Source organism: Tachypleus tridentatus, chromosome 5 (assembly GCF_004210375.1).
Source record: "Tachypleus tridentatus isolate NWPU-2018 chromosome 5, ASM421037v1, whole genome shotgun sequence".
In the NCBI taxonomy this organism is placed as follows: Eukaryota; Metazoa; Arthropoda; class Merostomata; order Xiphosura; family Limulidae; genus Tachypleus; species Tachypleus tridentatus.
Genome location: NC_134829.1, coordinates 1013899 through 1035996, shown reverse-complemented (window position 1 = coordinate 1035996; position 22098 = coordinate 1013899). Strand labels below are relative to the sequence as shown.

The 22098-nt window shown below is 31.2% G+C and overlaps 1 protein-coding gene across 8 annotated transcripts in view; it reads right to left on the bottom strand.

Moving 5' to 3' along the window:
• LOC143250389 (uncharacterized) overlaps positions 1–21564 on the bottom strand; it is a 28700-nt gene extending 7136 nt beyond the window's left edge. Inside the window, exons 1-8 of one of the 8 annotated variants that reach the window (XR_013028154.1) lie at positions 21491–21534; positions 20408–20626; positions 19301–19371; positions 15951–16051; positions 12864–13004; positions 5195–5445; positions 2386–2511; positions 531–582 (exon numbers count right to left, since the gene is read on the bottom strand). Coding sequence is in view for 2 of the 8 variants with exons in the window: in XM_076500837.1 (XP_076356952.1) it covers positions 2995–3037; positions 5195–5445; positions 12864–13004; positions 15951–15968 (453 nt within the window). In the remaining 6 variants the exon portion in view is untranslated. Of the gene's footprint in view, positions 1–530; positions 583–2384; positions 2512–2577; positions 3038–5194; positions 5446–12863; positions 13005–15950; positions 16052–19300; positions 19372–20407; positions 20627–21490 lie in introns of those variants that run through there. The other 7 variants (XR_013028156.1, XR_013028158.1, XR_013028153.1 and 4 more) reach the window with 7 other exon arrangements.
• Between the last annotated feature and the right edge of the window lie 534 nt (positions 21565–22098).

The following is a 22098-nucleotide window of genomic DNA, read 5'->3' as shown; positions in this document are numbered from 1 at the left end:
TTCATATTAACTTAAACACCTTATAGTGACTAACAAGCTTAAACAAACCTTATTTGACAATATCTGTCCACAGAATGCAAGATATCCATGGAGAAGACACCTTTATAAAACTAAGAACCAGATATCATGTGTTGTGTGGAATTTTGTAAGGAGGAAAGAAGATACAGAATTTACTCTCCATAAACCTGGATATTATAGCAGATTCAGCCACACTGGTGAGCAATTCAGATGTCACAAGAGGTTTAAATTTCTATACTAAATTTTAAAAAAGGTGTACTGGAAAGCTTGATTTATGTACACACCCACTAAATATCTTCCTTACAAAAAAGTTTTGCAATTATCTGTATCTAACTTAGGTAATTATTATACATTACATATTTACTAAACAAATAATAAAAGGATATATATAGAACATGGTAAGACAAAAGACCCATTACTACCACAGTCAAATCCTATAATATTAAGAATATTGTCTTAAAGGTCTCTAAAAAAACACTAATAAAACACAAACCTGAAAGTGAGCTTTGCCTTTTTTCCTCTTGCTAAGTCCCTGAATGTCCTTCACAAAGTGTTTCATTCAATCTATAACAGAAATTGTATCGAACTACAAATGTACTGGTAATGAATTATTAATAATAGATACTGTAAACCTTTAATTTTTTTATTTTTGTTAGTTATATATACCACTATTTTATATCTCTATTACACTGCAATCTCCCACAAACTCAACTATAAAGACACTTAAAATACCTGATTACATAGTTTCATAAACAATGAAAAACTGTCAGTTTATATACAGAAAGAAAATAGTTTAAAAATATTTAAAAATACAAGAAATGACAGTATATGTTTCACCTAATTAAAAAAAAATTAAATCTAAGATTGTTAACATGAAACAAACAATTTAAAAGTAAATAAATAATTTGTGTGCTTTAATGAACACAACAATATCAGCGTCTTAGATAGAACACTGAGAGAACTCGATCCCTATTCAACACAAATTTAAATTTCAGATTTGGAAAGTTGGAGAATCGGAAAATAATAATTAGAAATAAGGAACAGAAATAAGCATTTTACATCCATAATATAACAACAGAAGAAAAACAATTAAGTGCCTGTCTTAACAAATATCAATTTTAAAATAAAACTATGCACATACTATTTCCATGTACCTTAAGAGTTCTCTGGACGTAATACTTTTGTTATTATGTTTGTTATATTATTAACATTGAAAAAACAGGTTATTAAATAATTTATTTCAATCCTTTTTAACCTCTTCTCAACATAATAAATGCTCTAGTACTATTATGTGACTAAATATAAATTAAGTATTGTTAACTTAAATGCTACAGCTTATTTATTTAAAAGGAAATTAAAGATTTATATCTTCACCCAAAAAATGTTATAATGATAAGTCATTATCTATTGTAAAAAGTTTTACAATTATCTGTATCTAACTTAGGTAATGATTATACAACACATACTTACTAAACAAATAATAAAAGGATATATATAGAACATGGTAAGACAAAAGACCCATTACTACCACAGTCAAATCCTATAATATTAAGAATGTTGTTTTAAAGGTCTCTAAAACACTGATCAGAAACTTTTGGGCTACTATTTTACCAATGATTAATGGGAATGACCATCACATTAAAATACCTCATGTCTCAAAGATCAAGCATATTCAGTGACAGATTGCAAGTGGGGTACTATTGGGCTAAATTTTATGTTTGAGAAAAGCAAATCCATAATATGTCATGAATGAAATACAAGTTCAAAAGTAAATAAAGCTTTCTACATTAATATAAAGAGTAGCTAACTTAGTAGTGAAAAAATAAAACAAACATGTAATACATAACTTTAAAAACTCCAAATAACTTCACTACTTTCATCACTAAATACAGGAACAATTTTTATTCTAGAACATGTATATGTAATGCAGTTATTTCCATATATACAACAGCAAAAACTGAACAGCAAGTTTGTTTGTACAACCTTTCATAAAAACAATGTCATGTTTCTTGCTATTCAGAAATGTCCATTTTACTTAAAAAGGTTTTAAAATAAATTTTTCATGCATGATAAGTTCAATCTTTACCTTTATCAGAGCAAGTATAGATCAAATTCAACTAGACGTTGTTGAGAATGTTTCTCAAATATGTGACATGGAATAATATAAAACTGAATCAGCTCTTACAAGCAAAATGAGTTTTTTTTTCATACTTTGAAATGTATTGAAGTTCAAAAGATACTAACAGTATATGTTTTAGGCTATTGAAAGTCATTTTAGACTACTTAGTGGTACCTCAAATATAAGTTACATACAATTATATTTCATACTTATGCTTTAAAACATTCATAGTGAACTACAAAAAATACATCACGCCATTCAGTTTTTGATGAGGCACAAGTTCCATCTGAGAATCTGTCTCTTTCACTCTTCTCTGCATTTTCATTATCATCTGATTGTTTATTTATACCTCCAGCCACATCATTATATTCCACCTTGAATAAATTTCAAAGAAAATTAATGGAAAATAAAAATTATACATTTCATTTTACATTGCACATAATAATATTCAAAACCAATAAATTACAAGCAAACACTGAAGTTGAAACAACAAAAGCTAGCTTTAATAAATTTAAATTAACTGTCAAATCAAGAAAAATTCCCTAATTTATGAAATGCCTCTGCTTATTTTGGAGCAAAGCTATACTGAATATTCACAACCTTAGATTCATCACTACCAAAAAATAGCTTGTCATTGTCTCGCAAACTTTTTACTCATACTTCTAAACTTTTGTTTTATGGAACAATTTGTAAAAAGAAAATGATAATTATAATTACAGGCAATGAAACTCACAGTTTCTAGCAAAAAAAATATTTTTCAAACAAAGAGTAATAAATACCTTGAATCTACAAATTACAGAAATGTAGCCTCATGAGGTTAACCTAATCTCACTCAAATTATATATTTTCTTATTATCTCAGCTCAATAAAACTGTAATGTCACCTGGTGCACCTGCTGTTCTGAAAAGAAAAAAAAAAAGTCTGGAAGTGAGGGAATGGGATGGAAGAAAGTCTGATAAACTTTTGTGAATTTCTGTTTAATGCTTGAATAAAGTTGTTGGAAAGGTTCACAAGGATGATGGCATTGTAGAAGGTCCAAAGGAAAATTTGTCCTCCCACTAGGAAACAACAGGATAGAAAAATAAAAATATGAGATCATACTCAGATACAGAATGCTCCAATGATCATCAAAAACGAGCACAATTTTTTCTTTGCTTCTCAAATAATGCAAATTAACCTTCAACATGCTATATTTTAATAAACAATATTCTAGTACTACACAAGGAATTTGAGGATATGTAACAAGAATTAATTTATTTTCACAGGTAAACAAAACTGCATAATACAGAGTAGTCACTTAACTTTTCCCTACTTTTCTACATATTAATTTATTGCATCTTACAAATACTAACAAAGTGAAATCTGATGCACATATACAGCAATTTCATTTCACAAAATAACAAAAATAAAAAAGACCGACCATGGGGATTTAAATTATTAATTTACAAGAATAAGACAACTAAATATAATTTCTTTGGTCATATTATACATTTAATTCATGTCTCCTGAATAATCAATAATACTTTAGATTTTCTGGGGCAAATTATTTCACACACTAGCAAGTTTGATATTTTCTTTTGGCTTCCTTATTCATCAGTTTAATTTTGGTTGAGAGTTGTTTCTATTTCAACTTTCTTCAACCAGGAGCTATTATACCATGCAATTTTATGTAGTTCTAAAGTTCACATTACAATTAAGAAATTGGATGTTGTGCAATTGCACTTTTACATGCAAATCCCAGATACCTGCTAAAGCAATAAATTTTAATAACAATTGTACATCACATTTTATGTATAATAATGGATGTTACAATAAAATGTAGACTTCAGCATCTTCAGATAAAATTTTAAGAGAAGTTTCCTTCACATCTAATACAAAAGTGTACAATTTTACTAAAATTTTCATTAAATCCACAAAAATGAACTTTGTATCCCAAAGTTCAAATAACAAAAATACATAAGATAATGCTTAGAACCCATACATTTTAACCCATTTTAATTCTTTAAAATAGTCCCTACTCTCAACACAATATCAACCTTGGATGCACAGACATAATATATGCACGTGCAAACATAAAAACCTATCTAACCACATAAATAACTTACAAAACTTCCACAAACAAAATGTACTACATGAAGCATCAATCAAGATTTGTAAGTTTTAATAATTCAATTACATAAGTGCAGTCAATTTGTTGAGATTAATTATCACACTTGGCAGACTCTGTTTAACAAAACAAGAAGAGTATTCACAACACAATACAATTAGAACTAATACATAACAAACTACATAAACTACTTCCAATGTGAAATGAGCATGATGGGATTTGAATGCAAACTTCAAGAAATTACTTATTTTAACAATAATCTTATTTTCCATTCCATTACATTATTTTCTTTTCCTGGTTTATTAGGGGTAACCACCCTAGCACAAATAGTTGTAAATGTTAAATTGTATTTTTGATATATGCATATCTATCAAATGGTTGGGAATTCTCTATAATGAACTAAACAAGTGCTAAACATGTCACCCATTGCACCATGACTTGCAACTGCAGCGAAGCCACTGCATTAACATTGCATGCATATATTATCAACATAAAGTGCAATCAACATTGGTATATTCTCAAAGATTACATAAATTCAATTTTTAATGTTAATGCTTCCTTTGTCAGCATTAACAATAACTTTTGTGGACACCATCTTTTGACTTGTACATATAAATTAAAAAGTAAAGTATGAAAGATCAAGTTATAATACAAAAAAAAGTTTAAAGCATAGATCTAAGGCCTATATTTAGTAGCCCTCAGAATGAATTTTAAATGCTTTCCTCAACCTTACTTTTAGTCATGTGGTTTGAAAATGATGTTTTCTAAAATAATTACTGTTTTTAATGTTGTAACTTTTTCTTCAGTTTAGTTGTTTAATTTCAATCTTGTTCCATGACTGAATTTACTTTTACATGCACATCTTTAATAATGATAAATGGCTTATTGTGGGTGATAACTCACAAATTTACATAGTACCCTAATTTTATTACACATATATAATTACACACCTTTCTCCTTCTGGTATCATACTGGCATCTCCATCTTTCTTGTGTATATCCTGCTCCAAAACAATTTTGTTGGAACTCTTTTCAAATGACTTGCAAGTCTCTTCCAGAGACATTGTAACCTTGAAGTCTTTTACATGCCCACAGATCATCTGCAAAAAATGAGTAATATCCATTTCTAGTAGGTTTTCCTGGCAGATTCCTTCCACAACTGCTTCAACATCTTGTTTTTCAAGGTGGTGACCTTGATTTACCTAGGTAAATCAGCAAAAACAAAACAAAACATGAATTAAACATCTGCATAATCTTCAACTAAAAATGTTTTTAAGTTGTATTTGTATTTTAGCATGCATATTACTTTAATTGACAATAAAATAGTATTGTAAACATTAATTTTAAGTTTCACACACATATAAATGATATTTTGCTCGGATTCCATCATATATATATATTTTACTTAATAAAAATTAGCAAACCAAATCTGAAACATCAAAAACTAAAGCACGAAAGTTGAAGGGGAAAAAAAACATCAGTGAGAAAGAGATATAGCATCTTCTAAATGTGACATTCTCATCTGAAGTTGAAGTTTCAGCTAACGTTTAAATAGCTCTGACAGAAACACTACAAAATCAGGTGGAAATGTAAAGGGAAAAAATGCTCTTTCTGTTGGTTATAAACAGGAATTAAAGAGTAGTATGTGGAACTAGATAAGAACTTTTAAAAGATGTGGGAGAAACCACTCTATGATTTTACAAGATCAATACTTTTTTATGAATCTGCTAAAGGTGCAAAATTCTTATTTCATATTTAGCTTGTATGTATTTCAAATTTGCGTTTCTAATTAGTTGGCTACTTGTAGTGGTGGGCATAATAAAATATTAACTGAGCAATAAGACAACTAGACACACAAAAATCAATATTTAACTTTTTTTCTTTACATTTCCTTTTAAATTAAGAAATTAATATATATAAAATACTAAACTATAAATTACAAGCTATGTCTTGATGACAACTTCATTAACATCTGTAGTAAAAATGTTGCTTAATAAAATTTTGAAATAATGCTCCAAAATTTGACTAGTGTACTTTGATCCACTTAGTGAAAAAAGGTTAAACATGTACTTTTGTAGTCACTTATTCGAAGACATTCTTTGTCACAATTTATCAACAACAATGTGAATACCAACTGTTGTTGATACATCAAGACAAAGACATACTGGTAAATTGCAAAAACATATGATCATGTCTCAAATAGTCAACTTCTTCAAAACCACAAAGGATCTGACGTATTCAACTCTATCATATGAAGAACACTACAAAAAATTATCACATGATATCTGAGTGTTAATACTTTCTCACTCTGAAAATGTATTTCTGATAGGTACTTATCTTCCTCCCTCACCTAAATCTTTCTTAATCCTGGTCTGCCATTTAAGCATTGTTAAAAAAAATATTTTGTAAAACTGCACCATTTCAGAATATGTGCTGATAATGCGACTACTTCTCATCAAGCATACAGGTAGCTCCCTCAACTATTCAAGAACAATCCTAACTTTTAAAAATTGTGCAGGCACAAACTATAAACCCAAGAATCTTAGTGAGAGGAAGGGTGTAAAAGTAGATGAGAGAATATAAGTAGTTACTGGGAGTATATTTTCAGATTAAGAAAGTGTTAGATTCTGAAACATTACAACCTTCCTCTCACACAAAACTGGAATCATACATTGCCAAGTTGGAAGGACTAGTGAAGGACATCAATCGTTACACCAAACTGAAATCAACTGCACTGAAAGAACAGGTATACTAGAATATGAAAAGAAAGTGTACTTATGGGATACCACACTATTTCTGGAACAGGAATAAATAGTGATATAATTGGGTCTGAACTGAATTGACAGGCACAATAAAAGATATATAGCACTGAATCACTATAGGAAATACTGGATAACTATGACAAGATACAGTAAGGAGTTGAGAAAAATAGGAAGGCTTGTGTGTATGCAATGTTAAGGAAAGTGCCTTTGGTTACATTTGTTTATGCCAAGTGTCGTCAATCTGGAAAAAAAACATCCAGTGGAAACACCTCATATAAGACTTAGCAATAAAAAAAAACATCAGGGTGAAGTGCCCTGGACATGTAGGATTCATAACTAGACCTCTGTCCACATCAATTATAAGAAACAAGATGCAATACCAAACATAGTGACAGTGAGTTGTATCATAATGCCAGTAAATGAGCTAGAGAAAAACAGCAATAAGTAGCTAGGGCTTGAAAAGCACAAAATGTATTTGATAGGCCAAGTGCAGTTTGCCTAAGCAAAAAACATCCAGAAGTGCCTTGCATAAGAAACATATGATCTGTTCAGTCAAAAACATCCAGGAGCAGCATCTTGGATACTGAATATTATTGTACAATTCATTATTTTGTACTGTAACCATAAGAAAAACTACAGCTCTCTTTTCACTTAGTGGATACACATGGGCTAGAAAGTGGTTTTCCAACACCCACTCGAGAAGAAATCTTTATGACCTACCACTCTGACAAGTTAGAACCAGAAGTGGTAAGGACTCCCATTCTCCACTAGAAGAAACGTAGCAAAGAAGGAGGCCAGAAGAACAACACACTGAGGACAGTGCAATGGGTGTCCATAATTCCCTATTTGAAAAGCAGATAAAGCCTGAGTGGGGATGGGCAGAAAAAACAACATACATACATACATACATTATGAGTGAGAGAGAGATACATATACAAGCTGCCAGTAGTTTTACAGACTTACAGAAACATCCCATATCAATATAATTATTGAATTCTAGTGCAAGTATAACATGGAGCACATCTGACCATATAAGACCTGTCAGCATGCGAGACCCTGAAATACATTATTTATCAACTAAAATATGTGTGAAAAGTAATATTCTGGTCTAGCACAGTCAAAGGTGATGAGACGTGTAGAATCATCACAGAAGGCAAACAATACCTATCCTAGGTCATGCATATAATGTGCAACAAACGTATAGTGAGGTATTCACATTCGAGCCTGAATGATATCCTCCAAAGACTGGCAAACAGATAAAAGTGATAGTTATATGATGAGAAGAAACATTGTGTTATTGGCGACCTTCTACGGACAAATCGAATAAGCAATCATACAAGTTGATAAACTTAACCAGTGAGTACAATGGGGACATAGGGAATCCTTGGAATAAATAGACAGAAATAACAACATGAATCGAGGTATTATGGACCACACAACATCTTAGGGAACAAATTGGAACAGCTGATACAAACAAACTCTGATCAAACAACCAGGCAAAGAACTGGTAAATAAGATATACAAAAGGACAGGAAGGATGAAAGCCACAGCAAATGGACCAAGATATGAAGAAAACCACTGCCTCTGGTATAAAGACAAGGAGAAAGGAAGAATGGAATGGAAGAGGAAAGATGCTACATGATGAGCAAGTCGATGCTGATGCAAAAGCCACATGAGCAAGTGGAATTCAGTGACAATGGTATGAACTATATCTGATTGCAATTGTCAGAGGAGAGACTGAGACAAAGGAAAGGCCAGGGGATGTTGCTCCAGTGAAGGCGAAAGTAGAGGGAACCATGACTGAGCAGGCCAATACAGAGTAGTGAGAAAGAAAAAAAGTTGTCATCTGGATAAGGGGAAAAAGACTCTGAAGAAGAGTCTGATTTGAGTGCAGATACATAAGTGAAGACTACTAGGTAGTTCTAGTAGGCCCAGTGAAGAAGATTCATAGTCTGAAAATAAAGATCTAAATTTAGTTATCCTTGCTTAGTGATATAGCTGATAACAGTGGAATAATCAGTTTGAACCACAACCACCTGGCAAACCACCTTGCAGAGGAAATAATACAGAGTCCAATAAACTGCAAAACGTTCCAGGATATATCAAATGGAAAGAAGTCTCCTCAATAAACAACCAACCAGAAATCTCTTGGGAATTGAGGAAAGCTCCCCTCACCCAATCCACACTTGGTATATGAAGATAAGCAACCATCATGATTTGATCATTCAGAGTTCCAGGGAAAAAAAACCCTCTTAAGTGAGAGGTAATACTCCATGGTAAAGCACAGTGACTTCAGTTAAAAAGTTCAACTTGGACAATTCTATAACAGGTCTCCAAACATCTGTCTTTTGAGGGACAACAATTAGATGGGAATTACACTCAAGGGGAATGAGTAACACCCATTTGGCAGCCCCTTTGTGTAGTAAATCTTGAACAGACCAATCTTTGAAGAAAAATGATCCCAAAGAGGAGGAAGGAAGGAAATAGATAGATAGGTAGAAACCTTCAGACAGAACTTAGAGCCCAATAGAATTGTCATGAAGTACAGCAATATAAATTAATAAACAACATTTGACATACAAAACCATTATGGAACTTATATGTTAAAAAAATATTATCAAACTTACAAGTCCACTAAAGAAAAGGATAAAGGACACAACAGAAAAACCTATCTTGGAGGAAAAGACAACAAGTTAACAATAAGAAAATTTGACTCAAATTTCATTAGTAATGAAAAACGAAATTACAACTTAATCCTTTTGCTACAGGCTCAGTATAATATACACAAGTTCTACACATTTGCACATGTCAAGTATTTATGCTAACTTTTGACACAACGTTCATATCTTCACTAAATTAGGTAGGTATTTAGTAAAGATTACAGGTATTTTGTATAAAAAGAATCAGATTTTTTTTATGAAATATTTATGCTAAAGATTTGTTAGTGGAAATAGAGTCTGTTTTGTTACTAGTCTGACTACAATGTGTTAAGATCTGGAAATTTTTTATATCTCAGTGGTTGGTTGATTTCGTGTTTTATGGCACAAAGGAGCTAGGCTATCTGCGCCCAACATCCGGAAAAAAGGTAAAATTAAAGTAAATGTAGTAAAATTCATAAAAGGACATGAAAGTATAACAAAACAGCAAGTAAAAACATAAATAGCATAAAACCAATGTTTACATCTAGTCTACAACGTTAAGAGAAAATCTACAGTAACAAAATTCGTAACGAGCTGTCTGTAGCATAATGGTAATTATCATAACCCGCCAAGAAGACTAACAGGTAAGTACAAGAACCACCGTCAGTCACCTGAAGTTGGCCTTTCCAGTCCTGGTTCTGGGATATGTGTCATTACAGCCACTATCAAAAAGTAGGTAATAAAAGTGTTAAAAGACATGTAGCAAAATTGTAATAAAAACTCGCCAGGACGACTGACGAGTAGTTTAAACAGCAGCATTAGTCACCTGAAGTTGGCCTTTCCAGTTCTGGAATTTAATGTTATGGCCATTTTCTAATTTCAAATTGAACTAGAGAGATTGTGACTCTTAAAGTGGAACCACAATAAAAAAAATTAAATGAAGAAATATAAAACATTTAAATGACATTAAAAAGATTAATGGCTGTTAAAAAACTAAAAAACATTATCAAGGTGGACAGTGTCACCTTCACCAATAACACTGTCTAATGTTATGGAAAACCTTGGGACAGAACATGTTTAAAATAGTGCCGTTGAGAGTCATAAGGATGGCAAGAAAGTACAATGTAGCTTATAGTAATCTGAGTGTTATACAAACTACACATCGGTGCATCAGTTCCAGATAAAAGGAAACGATGTGTTAAAAAACTGCGACCAATGCGTAGTCCAGTCAGAACAACTTCCTCCTTCCGAACCTTACGGAAGCAAGGCAGCCAAATATAGTTACTATGTAACTATATGCATGTATTGTCACCCTAACTGAAAATAAATTAAAACTTAAGACAGAATTTAAGAAGAATATAATGTTACATATTTTTCATGTTGATTTAAAAAATTTATAATAATCTATATTAGTGTTGCAAGTTGAAAGGATTAGGTAGATTTGATACATTCTCAAACTAATGAGTCATGTTAAAGCAGAAATTTAAATTCTAACAAAGTAACAGGATGCAGAAACTAAAACCATGTTTAAAACAACTGGGTGCTGAAAAAGAAAATATACTTACCCTACTCAAAGGCAGTGTGAAGATTGAAAAAAATAGATTAGAGTTAAAACTCAGCAGGAAATAAAGCAGGTTTTATGAAAGACATGTGAGAATCATCCACATGTACTAACATACAGATAATATCCAAACTGAAGGAGTTGGCTTATCCACACTGTAATAGTAGCAGGCAACAGATCTAGACAGTGAGGGGTTCAACGGTAGAATAAAAAAAATAGCAGGAGCCCTTAAAATACGTACGTGCCAAATAACACCAAGACAAGATGCAAAAGATGAGTCTAAATGAGTATATAGGAAAGAAACAGGAGGGAGGGAAATAGGATGAAAAGTACAATCACCATCCCAAGTAACAGAAGTCTTAGAAAAGAAGCCAGGTCTGGGTAAAGTAAGTACAAGTACAATGTAAGACTGTGAAAAACACTAATGATATTAAAATCAGACCAATGGAGACCATAGGTAAGGAGATGGAAATATGTCTAGAAGCCAATAATTCAAACAGAGCATGTGTCAGAGAATATAAAATCATTGTCAGGTCCCAACGAGGCATGAAAAGGGTCGGAATAAAGTGGGGAAGGCAAAATGTAGAAAACCAAGCTATCCAATAACCAGCTAGAGTGAAAATTGATAGTCCATAGCTAAACAACCACGTGAAAAGGACTGAGCAGTGAGTCACCATAGAACAGGAAGGAAGTGGTAGACAAAACAGTGGTGAAAAGTTTGCAACTTCTGTTGACAGAAAGAAGAAAAAAAAACGAAGGACAAGAGGAATGTGATATAGAAAGTGGTACACATTTGGAAAGTATAGATGGTTATGGACCAGGCAAATCCCATATATGAAGATGAAAGGATAACACCCCTAGATGAACACAATGTATGATTTTTATTTTCCAACTTTCCAAATCTGAAATTTAAATTTGTGTTGAATAGGATCCGAGCTCTCTGGGCAGTGCTAAATTCATTTTCTGTCAATAATAGGAAGAATATGTTTGTATATCAAGAAAGATGTGGATCAGTATTCTATCCGAGACAATATCACCATATTGTTGTGTTCATTAAAGCACACAAATTATTTATTTACTTTTAGATGTTTCATGATAACAATCTTAGATTTAATTTTTTTAATTAGGTGAAACATATACTGTCATTTCTTGTAATTTTATATAATATTTCTAAAGTATTTTCTTTCTGTATGTAAACTGACAGTGTTCATTGTTTATGAAACTATGTAATCAGGTTTTTAAGTGTCTTTATAGTTGACTGTGTGGGAGATTGCAGTGTAATAGAGATATAAAATAGTGGTATATATAACTAACAAAAACACTTTGTGAAGGACATTCAGGGTATGGACTTAGCAAGAGGAAAGCTCACTTTCAGGTTTGTGTTTTTTAGAGACCTTTAAGACAACATCCTTAATATTATAGGATTTGACTGTGGTAGTAATGGGTCTTTGTCTTACCATGTTCTATATATATCCTTTTATTATTTGTTTAGTAAATATGTAAGGTATAATAATTCCTAAGTTAGATACAGATAATTGCAAAACTTTTTTGTAAGGAAGATATTTCGTGGGTGTGTACATAAATCAAGCTTTCCAGTACACCCTTTTTTAAAATTTAGTACAGTAATTTAAACCTCTTGTGACATCTGAATTGCTCACCAGTGTGGCTGAATCTGCTATAATATCCAGGTTTATGGAGAGTAAATTCTGTATCTTCTTCCTCCTTACAAAATTCCACACAACACATGATATCTGGTTCTTAGTTTTATAAAGGTGTCTTCTCCATGGATATCTTGCATTCTGTGGACAGATATTGTCAAATAAGGCTTGTTTAAGCTTGTTAGTCACTATAAGGTGTTTAAGTTAATATGAATAATTCTACTATTTTATGGAAGAGGGACAGTTCAGCCAACCTTCTAAACTCTGTATCTTCATAGCTGCTTACTATTAATAGACAAGTTCTTTGGCAGTGAATTTTATTTTTGATGTTATTAAATCAAGATTTTGGGCTGTACCCTGTATACTGGAAATTGTAACATCCTTTTCTAGCCTACCTAATTTCCACCCAAATTTAATTTGATTTTAGTGATTTGGAAAAAACTTCAGTGTTACAACCAAATTTTAAAACAAAATTTTTTTGCACGAAAATAAATACTGCTTCTTTGGTGAAGGGATAATTCAGTGTAATATTTTTTTTTTCAGTTGTTGAATTATTTTTTGTTTATTTTTTTCTGAAATGTAAGAAAAATAAAGAAAAAATTTTCTCCAGTTAAAGAAATGTATAACTATGTAATATTTCTTGCACCTTAATGCAAAGGAGCACCAGATAAGATTGAAAATACAATAGTAGACAAATACAACAATATATTGATTATTAAATAATGTTAGAAGTTTGTATATGGATATAGATTGTTATTAGATATTTCTGCAGTATTTCATTTTACCATTCCTACTCTAAACTCATCTTCATGCTGTGGAAATTTTCTTGTGACAGAATTTGCTCAGTTTCTTGAAAATCCCAAATATACTGACAGTAAGGCAGAGAATCGTTTTAAGGTACTGATGTATTTATAGCTCAGCTTCTTTCTGTGTCATCTCCATCACTTAGTGCTTTGATTTTTGTGGGATGTTAGGAGAAGCTTTTTGTAAAAGTATAAGCATAGATAAATGTTAGTTATGGCTAAACAGCAATAAATAGCTGTAGAAGTAAATCAATGAAGTTGATGTACACTATATGTATATATTATTATACCATAAAAGGGTATGCTATGGATTATATGAACAACACATACAAACAACAGAAAAGGTTTGACAGAAACATGAAAAAGAGTAAGTACTTCTAACAAATTATAAAATACAAAAATATATTTCTATTCTTCACATATGTCTCTCTTAAGTTAAGACCCTCAATCAAGTTCTTGTCAATTATGCCTTTTATTGATTTTACATCTGTAAACAAACCATTACAATTTTTTTGCTACTTGTTCTTGAGTAAAATATTACAGTGATGAACATATACTTGATGGAATTTTAAAACAAAATTACACTTCTATTAAACAGCTGTATCATATTATATTACACTTCGGTGACAGCCTTAACTAATGCTAACAGTGAATGTATGGACTATTCTCAATGTATGTTTTACAAGTCCAATATTGTTTTGTTACAGTTTGCAAAAATCTCCTAATATTTTTATATCAAATTATACTTTACAATTACCATATTACAAATATAACAAAACTAAAGCAAGTCTGGAACAGAGTGACATTAATATAAAGTTAAAAAAATATATTGAAGGCAATACACAACCTCGTTCAATACAAAGCATTCACTAATGTAATTTTAAAAGACCAGTTATGAAGGCACATGAAGTTTATAAAAAAACATAACTAGCCTTTTTATCTGACATTTATACAAACTGGGTATAAAGACAAAGTATAACATGAAATTCATATACAACAGTATTTTGTTTGTTTTAGAATCATGCACATAATGGGTCAGTTTTTCACATCCTTCCCTAATATTCAAAAGATAAACAAAAGGAAGTTAGTTGCTCAACTCGTGATAACCCTGTCTGACCAAACAATGGGATTTGATGATCACTCTCATAGTGCACCCATGGCCTCAAAGTATGTAAACAAGTTTGTTTCTGTGACATGTCATAAATCATGAATTCTCATATTCAAAGTTTGATATAATAACCACTAGGCCATCTACATAGATCCTTCAATAATCAATACACAGATTTGTATTGTGGTAGTAATGAAACTACCAGTAATGTAAAATATTACACACAAAACATGCTAGCTTTTTATGGGCCCAGCATGGCGAGCGTGTTAAGGCGTATAAGACTTCGTAATCTGAGGGTTGTGGGTTCGCAACCCTGTCATTCCAAACATGCTCGCCCTTTCAGCCATGGTCAATCCCACTATTCGTTGGTAAAAAGAGTAGCCCAACAGTCCTAAATTAAGAATGGCTAGCACAGATAGCCCTCGAGTAGCTTTGTGTGAAATTCAAAACATCTACAAACCAACACATCAACCCTATTTTATCCACCATCCCTCAAAAAAGTATGAAATTTGTTTGGTTACAGAGCTAACAAATAGAAAAGTTCAAGAAAAAAAACAGGAGATTAGTTGAGTACTTTCTCTTTTTAGTGTTTGTTATTTAGGCATAAGTGTAAAAGTAATTGACATGTAAATATAGGTGTATTTGTTAGGTTAGTTAAGATTATAATATAAAAAATGGTTCTAAAGGCACAAGAACAGGTTGTAATAGCTCATGGGTAACATAATTTGTAATTTAAAGCAAGCTGCATGTAATTTCACAGATATATCATTGTGACACTGGGGAATGGTACAAAAAAGATTAAACAAAATAAACTTAAAAGTTTAAAAGTGTACATTGTTACAAAGAAGAAAATATGTGGTAAAATGCCAAATTTTTACATTTTAAATGGGTAAAATTTGATAGTGAGGTAAAAGTATGGTTTCCCTTTAGGATCTTTTAGCTTAATGCTTCTGATACGTTCATTATTTCCCTTTTTTTGAATTTAAAATATTATATTCTTTCCTTTTTGCTTTAATTAATATATTGTTTTATGACATTAAAATTTGTTTTCACTTTAGTTTCAATCCATTTCATAACTTTGCTAAATATGTTAAACTGTTGCCAGCTAACTTGATTATTAATCCTCCATTACTAACAAGTAATATTCATTTCCAATATTTTATTACATATACATACCAACTTCTCCAATTCCATGAACCAACTGTTGGTTCTTCCTTGTTGTTGAAGCTCTAGATGATATAGAAATGTTGTCCAGTTTGTGTCATGGTCTGAGAACCCTGAACCAAAAAGCGAGGTCAAAAGTATAAAAATAGTTGTCATTCTCTTTGACATAGAGAGATTTACTTAAATTATTGACAAAACATGGTTATATTTTCTGGGGAAAGATAATTAGTAAAATAAGTTATGACTAAAACAGTTTCAGTCTAAATGATTTCAGTTATCAATCCTGAGAGTGAAACCTGTAAAACTAAGCACAGTTTAGCATAAACATCAACTGTTACAGTCTGCACATCCTCCCTTATTTTATATACACTAAAAAACTTGTTAAATACAGTACCCCATACTTCCTGGACAAATTTGCTGTTATCAGTAGATCCAATTCACTGATCACATCAAAGTAGTGATACACTACATTATTTTTTTCTTTGTTTGTTTTACATATCCAATCCATATCATGTATTCAACCTAGAATTTGAATTAGGATATAATCAAAGCCAAATCACAATGACCATAACTTACACATATAGACAATATAAGAATGAGATGATTTAAATTGCATGATTTACATGCCTGACTGTTGGAGTGAGATTGAGCACCATGATGAGAGCAAAAGAGCTGTCTGAGGCCTTGAGAAAGAAAATTGTAGCAGCTTATGAGTCTGGTAAGGGATTTAAAAAGATCCCAAAAGATTTCGAAATCAGCCATTCCACTGTCTGGAAAATAGTCAACAAGTGGAGGACTTTCAAAACAACTGCCAACATGCCCAGGTCTGGTCTTCTAAGCAAGTTCACCCCGTGAGCAGACCGCAAGATGCTATAGGAGGTCTCTATACACTTTAAAATGTCAGCACGGGATTTACAGCAGGTTCTGGCTACTGTTGATGTGAAAGTGCATGCCTCTACAATCAGAAAGAGACTGCACAAGTTTAACTTACATGGGAGGTGTGCAAGGAGGAAACCTTTGCTCTCTAAGAGAAACATCAAGGCCAGACGACAGATTACCTTCCAGTACCCGTACCTTTGAAAATATCTAGATCAGCAAGACACAGTGAAGTGTATAAAATGAGCATGAGCTATTTTATTCTGTTGATTTTACTTCCCTGGCAGTTGTCTACCAGTTTACACATAGAAGATTTCAAACAATTCAACAGTGAAATTTGTCACTGGTAGGCTCACACTTGAGATTATATTATCAGTCATTTGCAAGGTAAAATACTTATATAACAACAAGATCATTAAACACTGTAAAGTCAAAACAACGAACATTTCAAAGAGAAATATCTTAAATATTCTTAACAGAAGCAGAACAATTTGCACAGCACAGCACTTAGGAAAGGAACAGAGTCCCAACACCACACCCCAGACCACTCTGTACCATCTCCTTATTCACAATGTTAAAGCTGTGATTAGGGAAAAACAAAAACAATCACTGCGATAAAACCAGCATTATTAACAAAATAGTATACCCACCTGGCCTGGTGGGTTAAGGTGTTTGACTCGTAATCTGAGAGTCACGGATTCAAATCCCAGTTGCCCCAAATATGCTTGCCCTTTCAGCCATGGGGATGTTATAATGTAAAAGTCAATCCCACTATTTGTTGGTAAAAGAGTAGCCCAAACATTGGCAGTGGGTGGTGATGACTAGCTGCCCTCCCTCTAAATTAGGGAAGCTCTCATGTAGCTTTGTGTGAAATTCAAAAACAAATAATATACTAGACTTATAAAGATTTACAATCCAAATATTAATACAACCACATTTTTGAACAACAACTGTTTATCAAAGTAAGAAACATAGCTAAACATACTGGAATAATTACAGGTCCTTTTGCCCCAACAAGAAAGTTTGTAAAGTTATGTGATCTCCACGATCAGCCTTCTCATCCTGTGTAATTAAGTTTAGCACTATCATAGATACAATGAAAATTACCATTCAAAAACTAAACTGTTAAGCATTTTATAGAAGGAATTTGATGTGCAACTGTTTCTCTTAACAGAGAAGTTTAGCCAATATATGAACCAAATGAAATAATCCAGATATGAATAATCATTCAACTTAAGTTAACCACTGATCTCACATAAGAGTAGTGCTTTCACTGATATTTACTTTGAGTATGTAGAGAATAATAATAATAAAAACAAAGTCTGAGGACAACTGTCTCTTAATATACTGAAGTTAGTAATTCTTACATTCTTGGTCTGTAAAATAAATATGCATAGTCTCACAAGTAACAGTGATTATACCATCCAAAACAACTACCCTTCATGAAGATGATACTCTCTTACAATAATATTAAAGATACCTTCAAGATACAATGCATTCAAAGCTTATTATTATTACAAATCTTCTTGGATTAGAGAAATTTCACACTTTTTCTCTTTTTAATGGAGATTTTCTTAAAACCAGTTTCTATTTAATAAAAATGCATAAAAAAATCTGTGTTTTGTAATATTAATCTAAATATTTTAGCATAAATCAGTTGAAAGATATAACAGATCTTTTTTGAATATATTTTTATTAAAGGGTAAAAATGACCATTAACACTAAACTAAAAAAAAACAGTTCAATATACCAATAAAGAAATGTATAAAACTTGATTAAAAAGATGGCCCTCTTATGCAATGTAATTAAATTGAATTTGGGTGGTAGGCTAGAAAAGGATGTCACAATTTCTAGTATACAGGGTACAGCCCAAAATCTTGATTTATTAACATCAAAAATAAAATTCACTGCCAAAAGAACTTGTCTATTAATAGTAAGCAGCTATGAAGATAGAGTTTAGAAGGTTGGCTGAACTGTCCCTCTTCCATAAAGTAGTAGAATTATTCATATTAACTTAAACACCTTATAGTGACTAACAAGCTTAAACAAGCCTTATTTGACAATATCTGTCCACAGAATGCAAGATATCCATGGAGAAGACACCTTTATAAAACTAAGAAGGAGGAAATAAGATACAGAATTTACTCTCCATAAACCTGGATATTATAGCAGATTCAGCCACACTGGTGAGCAATTCAGATGTCACAAGAGGTTTAAATTTCTATACTAAATTTTAAAAAATGGTGTACTGGAAAGCTTGATTTATGTACACACCACTAAAATATCTTCCTTACAAAAAAAAGTTTTGCAATTATCTGTATCTAACTTAGGTAATTATTATACATTACATATTTACTAAACAAATAATAAAAGGATATATATAGAACATGGTAAGACAAAATACCCATTACTACCACAGTCAAATCCTATAATATTAAGAATATTGTCTTAAAGGTCTCTAAAAAAACACTAATAAAAACACAAACCTGAAAGTGAGCTTTCGTCTTTTTCCTCTTGCTAAGTCCCTGAATGTCCTTCACAAAGTGTTTCATTCAATCTATAACAGAAATTGTATCGAACTACAAATGTACTGGTAATGAATTATTAATAATAGATACTGTAAACCTTTAATTTTTTTATTTTTGTTAGTTATATATACCACTATTTTATATCTCTATTACACTGCAATCTCCCACAAACTCAACTATAAAGACACTTAAAATACCTGATTAAATAGTTTCATAAACAATGAAAAACTGTCAGTTTATATACAGAAAGAAAATACTTTAAAAATATTATTTAAAAATACAAGAAATGACAGTATATGTTTCACCTAATTAAAAAAATTAAATCTAAGATTGTTAACATGAAACATTTAAAAAGTAAATAAATAATTTGTGTGCTTTAATGAACACAACAATATCAGCATCTTAGATAGAACACTGAGAGAACTCGTATCCCTATTCAACACAAATTTAAATTTCAGATTTGGAAAGTTGGAGAATCGGAAAATAATAATTAGAATATAACATAAGGAACAGAAATAAGCATTTTACATCCATAATAAAACAACAGAAGAAAAACAATTAAGTGCCTCTCTTAACAAATATCAATTTTAAAATAAAACTATGCACATACTATTTCCATGTACCTTAAGAGTTCTCTGGACGTAATACTTTTGTTATTATGGTTTGTTATATTATTAACATTGAAAAAACAGGTTATTAAATAATTTATTTCAATCCTTTTTAACCTCTTCTCAACATAATAAATGCTCTCTAGTACTATTATGTGACTAAATATAAGTTAGGTATTTTTAACTTAAAATACCAGCTTATTTATTTAAAAGTAAATTAAAGATTTATATCTTCAAAAAAGTCATTAAGTTATACCTATTACTAAAGTTATATTTGACACTGTGACCTGGTCCTGTATTCAACCTAGGACGAAGAGTTCCAAGAGTTCAAACGTTCCAGGCATAAACTTCATGATGGTGGCTTCTAAGTAGCTTTGTTGTTCTGGAGCATCGTGTTCTACAGAGTGAAGTTAAAATTAATAATAACTATAAACAGATAATGTATAAAATTACTTACAAAAGCAGTAATCCATCAGTAATGCACGAATTGAAATTGTACAATACTTTTGTAAGAGTGATCACAGAACTTCACATGTGGATGGTGTAGGTGATAAAAGGTCTATATACCATCTTCTCCTAATAAGAAACCTCCTTGTTTCCATATGTCTTCACTAGCTTCCGGAACCAGCAACTGGTTACACATACAAGATTCATGCAAGTCTTGAAGAAGAAGAGTCTGTGATAATACAAAAAATATTAATGATCTGGAAAAAAAAAATGTAGGAGTGAAAATTCACATAATTGTAATATCTAATATAAGACTTTGTTCTCTGCAAGCTCAGTTATACCCATTTAATAATGATATGCCAACCCAAAATGCATTATTCCACTTCAAAGACACATACTATTCAGAATGATATAGAAATAACATCTACAGAGGAAATGTATTTCAACTTCAAATAATAATATATAAAAAGTATACTGTATATGCAATAAATCAAGCTGTGAATTGCTAAAATAGCTCTGAAGTGATCAAACTGAGTAAACAGTGAAAATTACAAACGACTTGGTGTTAAAATATTCATACTGCCAAGAAGTAAATGACACTTGTTGCAAACTGTCACAAGTTAGAGAAACTATACTTGTCAACTTTTATTAGTTTACATACATACGTACTAGTGTATTACGAGTTAGTATATTATTTACTTAAATTTTAAAATATTCCTAACGAATTACATTTTTAACAAAAATAATAGTAAAATAGTTAAACATATATAAAAGTCAGTGACAAACATAAGCCCATTTGGTTATGTTTGTTAATTAATTAATGTTTATACATTAATAAATTATACACTCAAATATTAATCAAAAAGTCCTGTTTGATCATAAACCCTGTTTACCAACAAATAAATTCCATGTTTAAAATACCAAACATAAGCTTCTCTGCATTAATTATCAACATCTGGATATACCAACAGTTCAAGTGGAACATCTCACTGGCTGCAAGACAAAATTCACTTGTCATTTTATTGAACATATCACTTTATATGTATGAGTAACATAATACTTAAAATAATATGAAATGTCATCAACTATTTACCTGATTTACAACTTTGCATATATCTTTAATGATCTGTACAGCTTGTGAAAAAATCTCCTTACACTGATGAAGCTCATCATCTTCTTGTTCTCTGTGACTGAATTAAAAACATGTTTTTAAACTACTCTTCAAATATACTGCTATTATAAAGTCTTAAAAAGCTAAAAAAAAATACCTGCACAGATATATGGACTTTATTTGTGATCTCCAACAGAGAAAAAAAAATCACATAAAAATACCAACAAGAAAATCTAAATCAGAGCTTGTTTGATAACAAACATTAAAAAGAAAAGTCCACTTTCTGAAAAAATGTAGTTTAGGACTTTCTCTTTTCATTATTTTTTTGCTATCTTAAAACTTGTACACGTCCAACATTTTATACTAACCGTATATGACAGTATATATAAACATAATCCTGCAGAACTTTCAGAAAAAACCAAAATAAGAGGACATCTGGTGTCAAGAACATTCAACCAATACGTCACATCACTACTGTACCCTAAGGAAATATCCCTTTGCAAATATCGTTAGCAAGAAGTGTATATTGAGTGATTTAGAAGCTGATAATGTTGAAGCAATACAATAAGTAACCAATCTATTAACAAAAC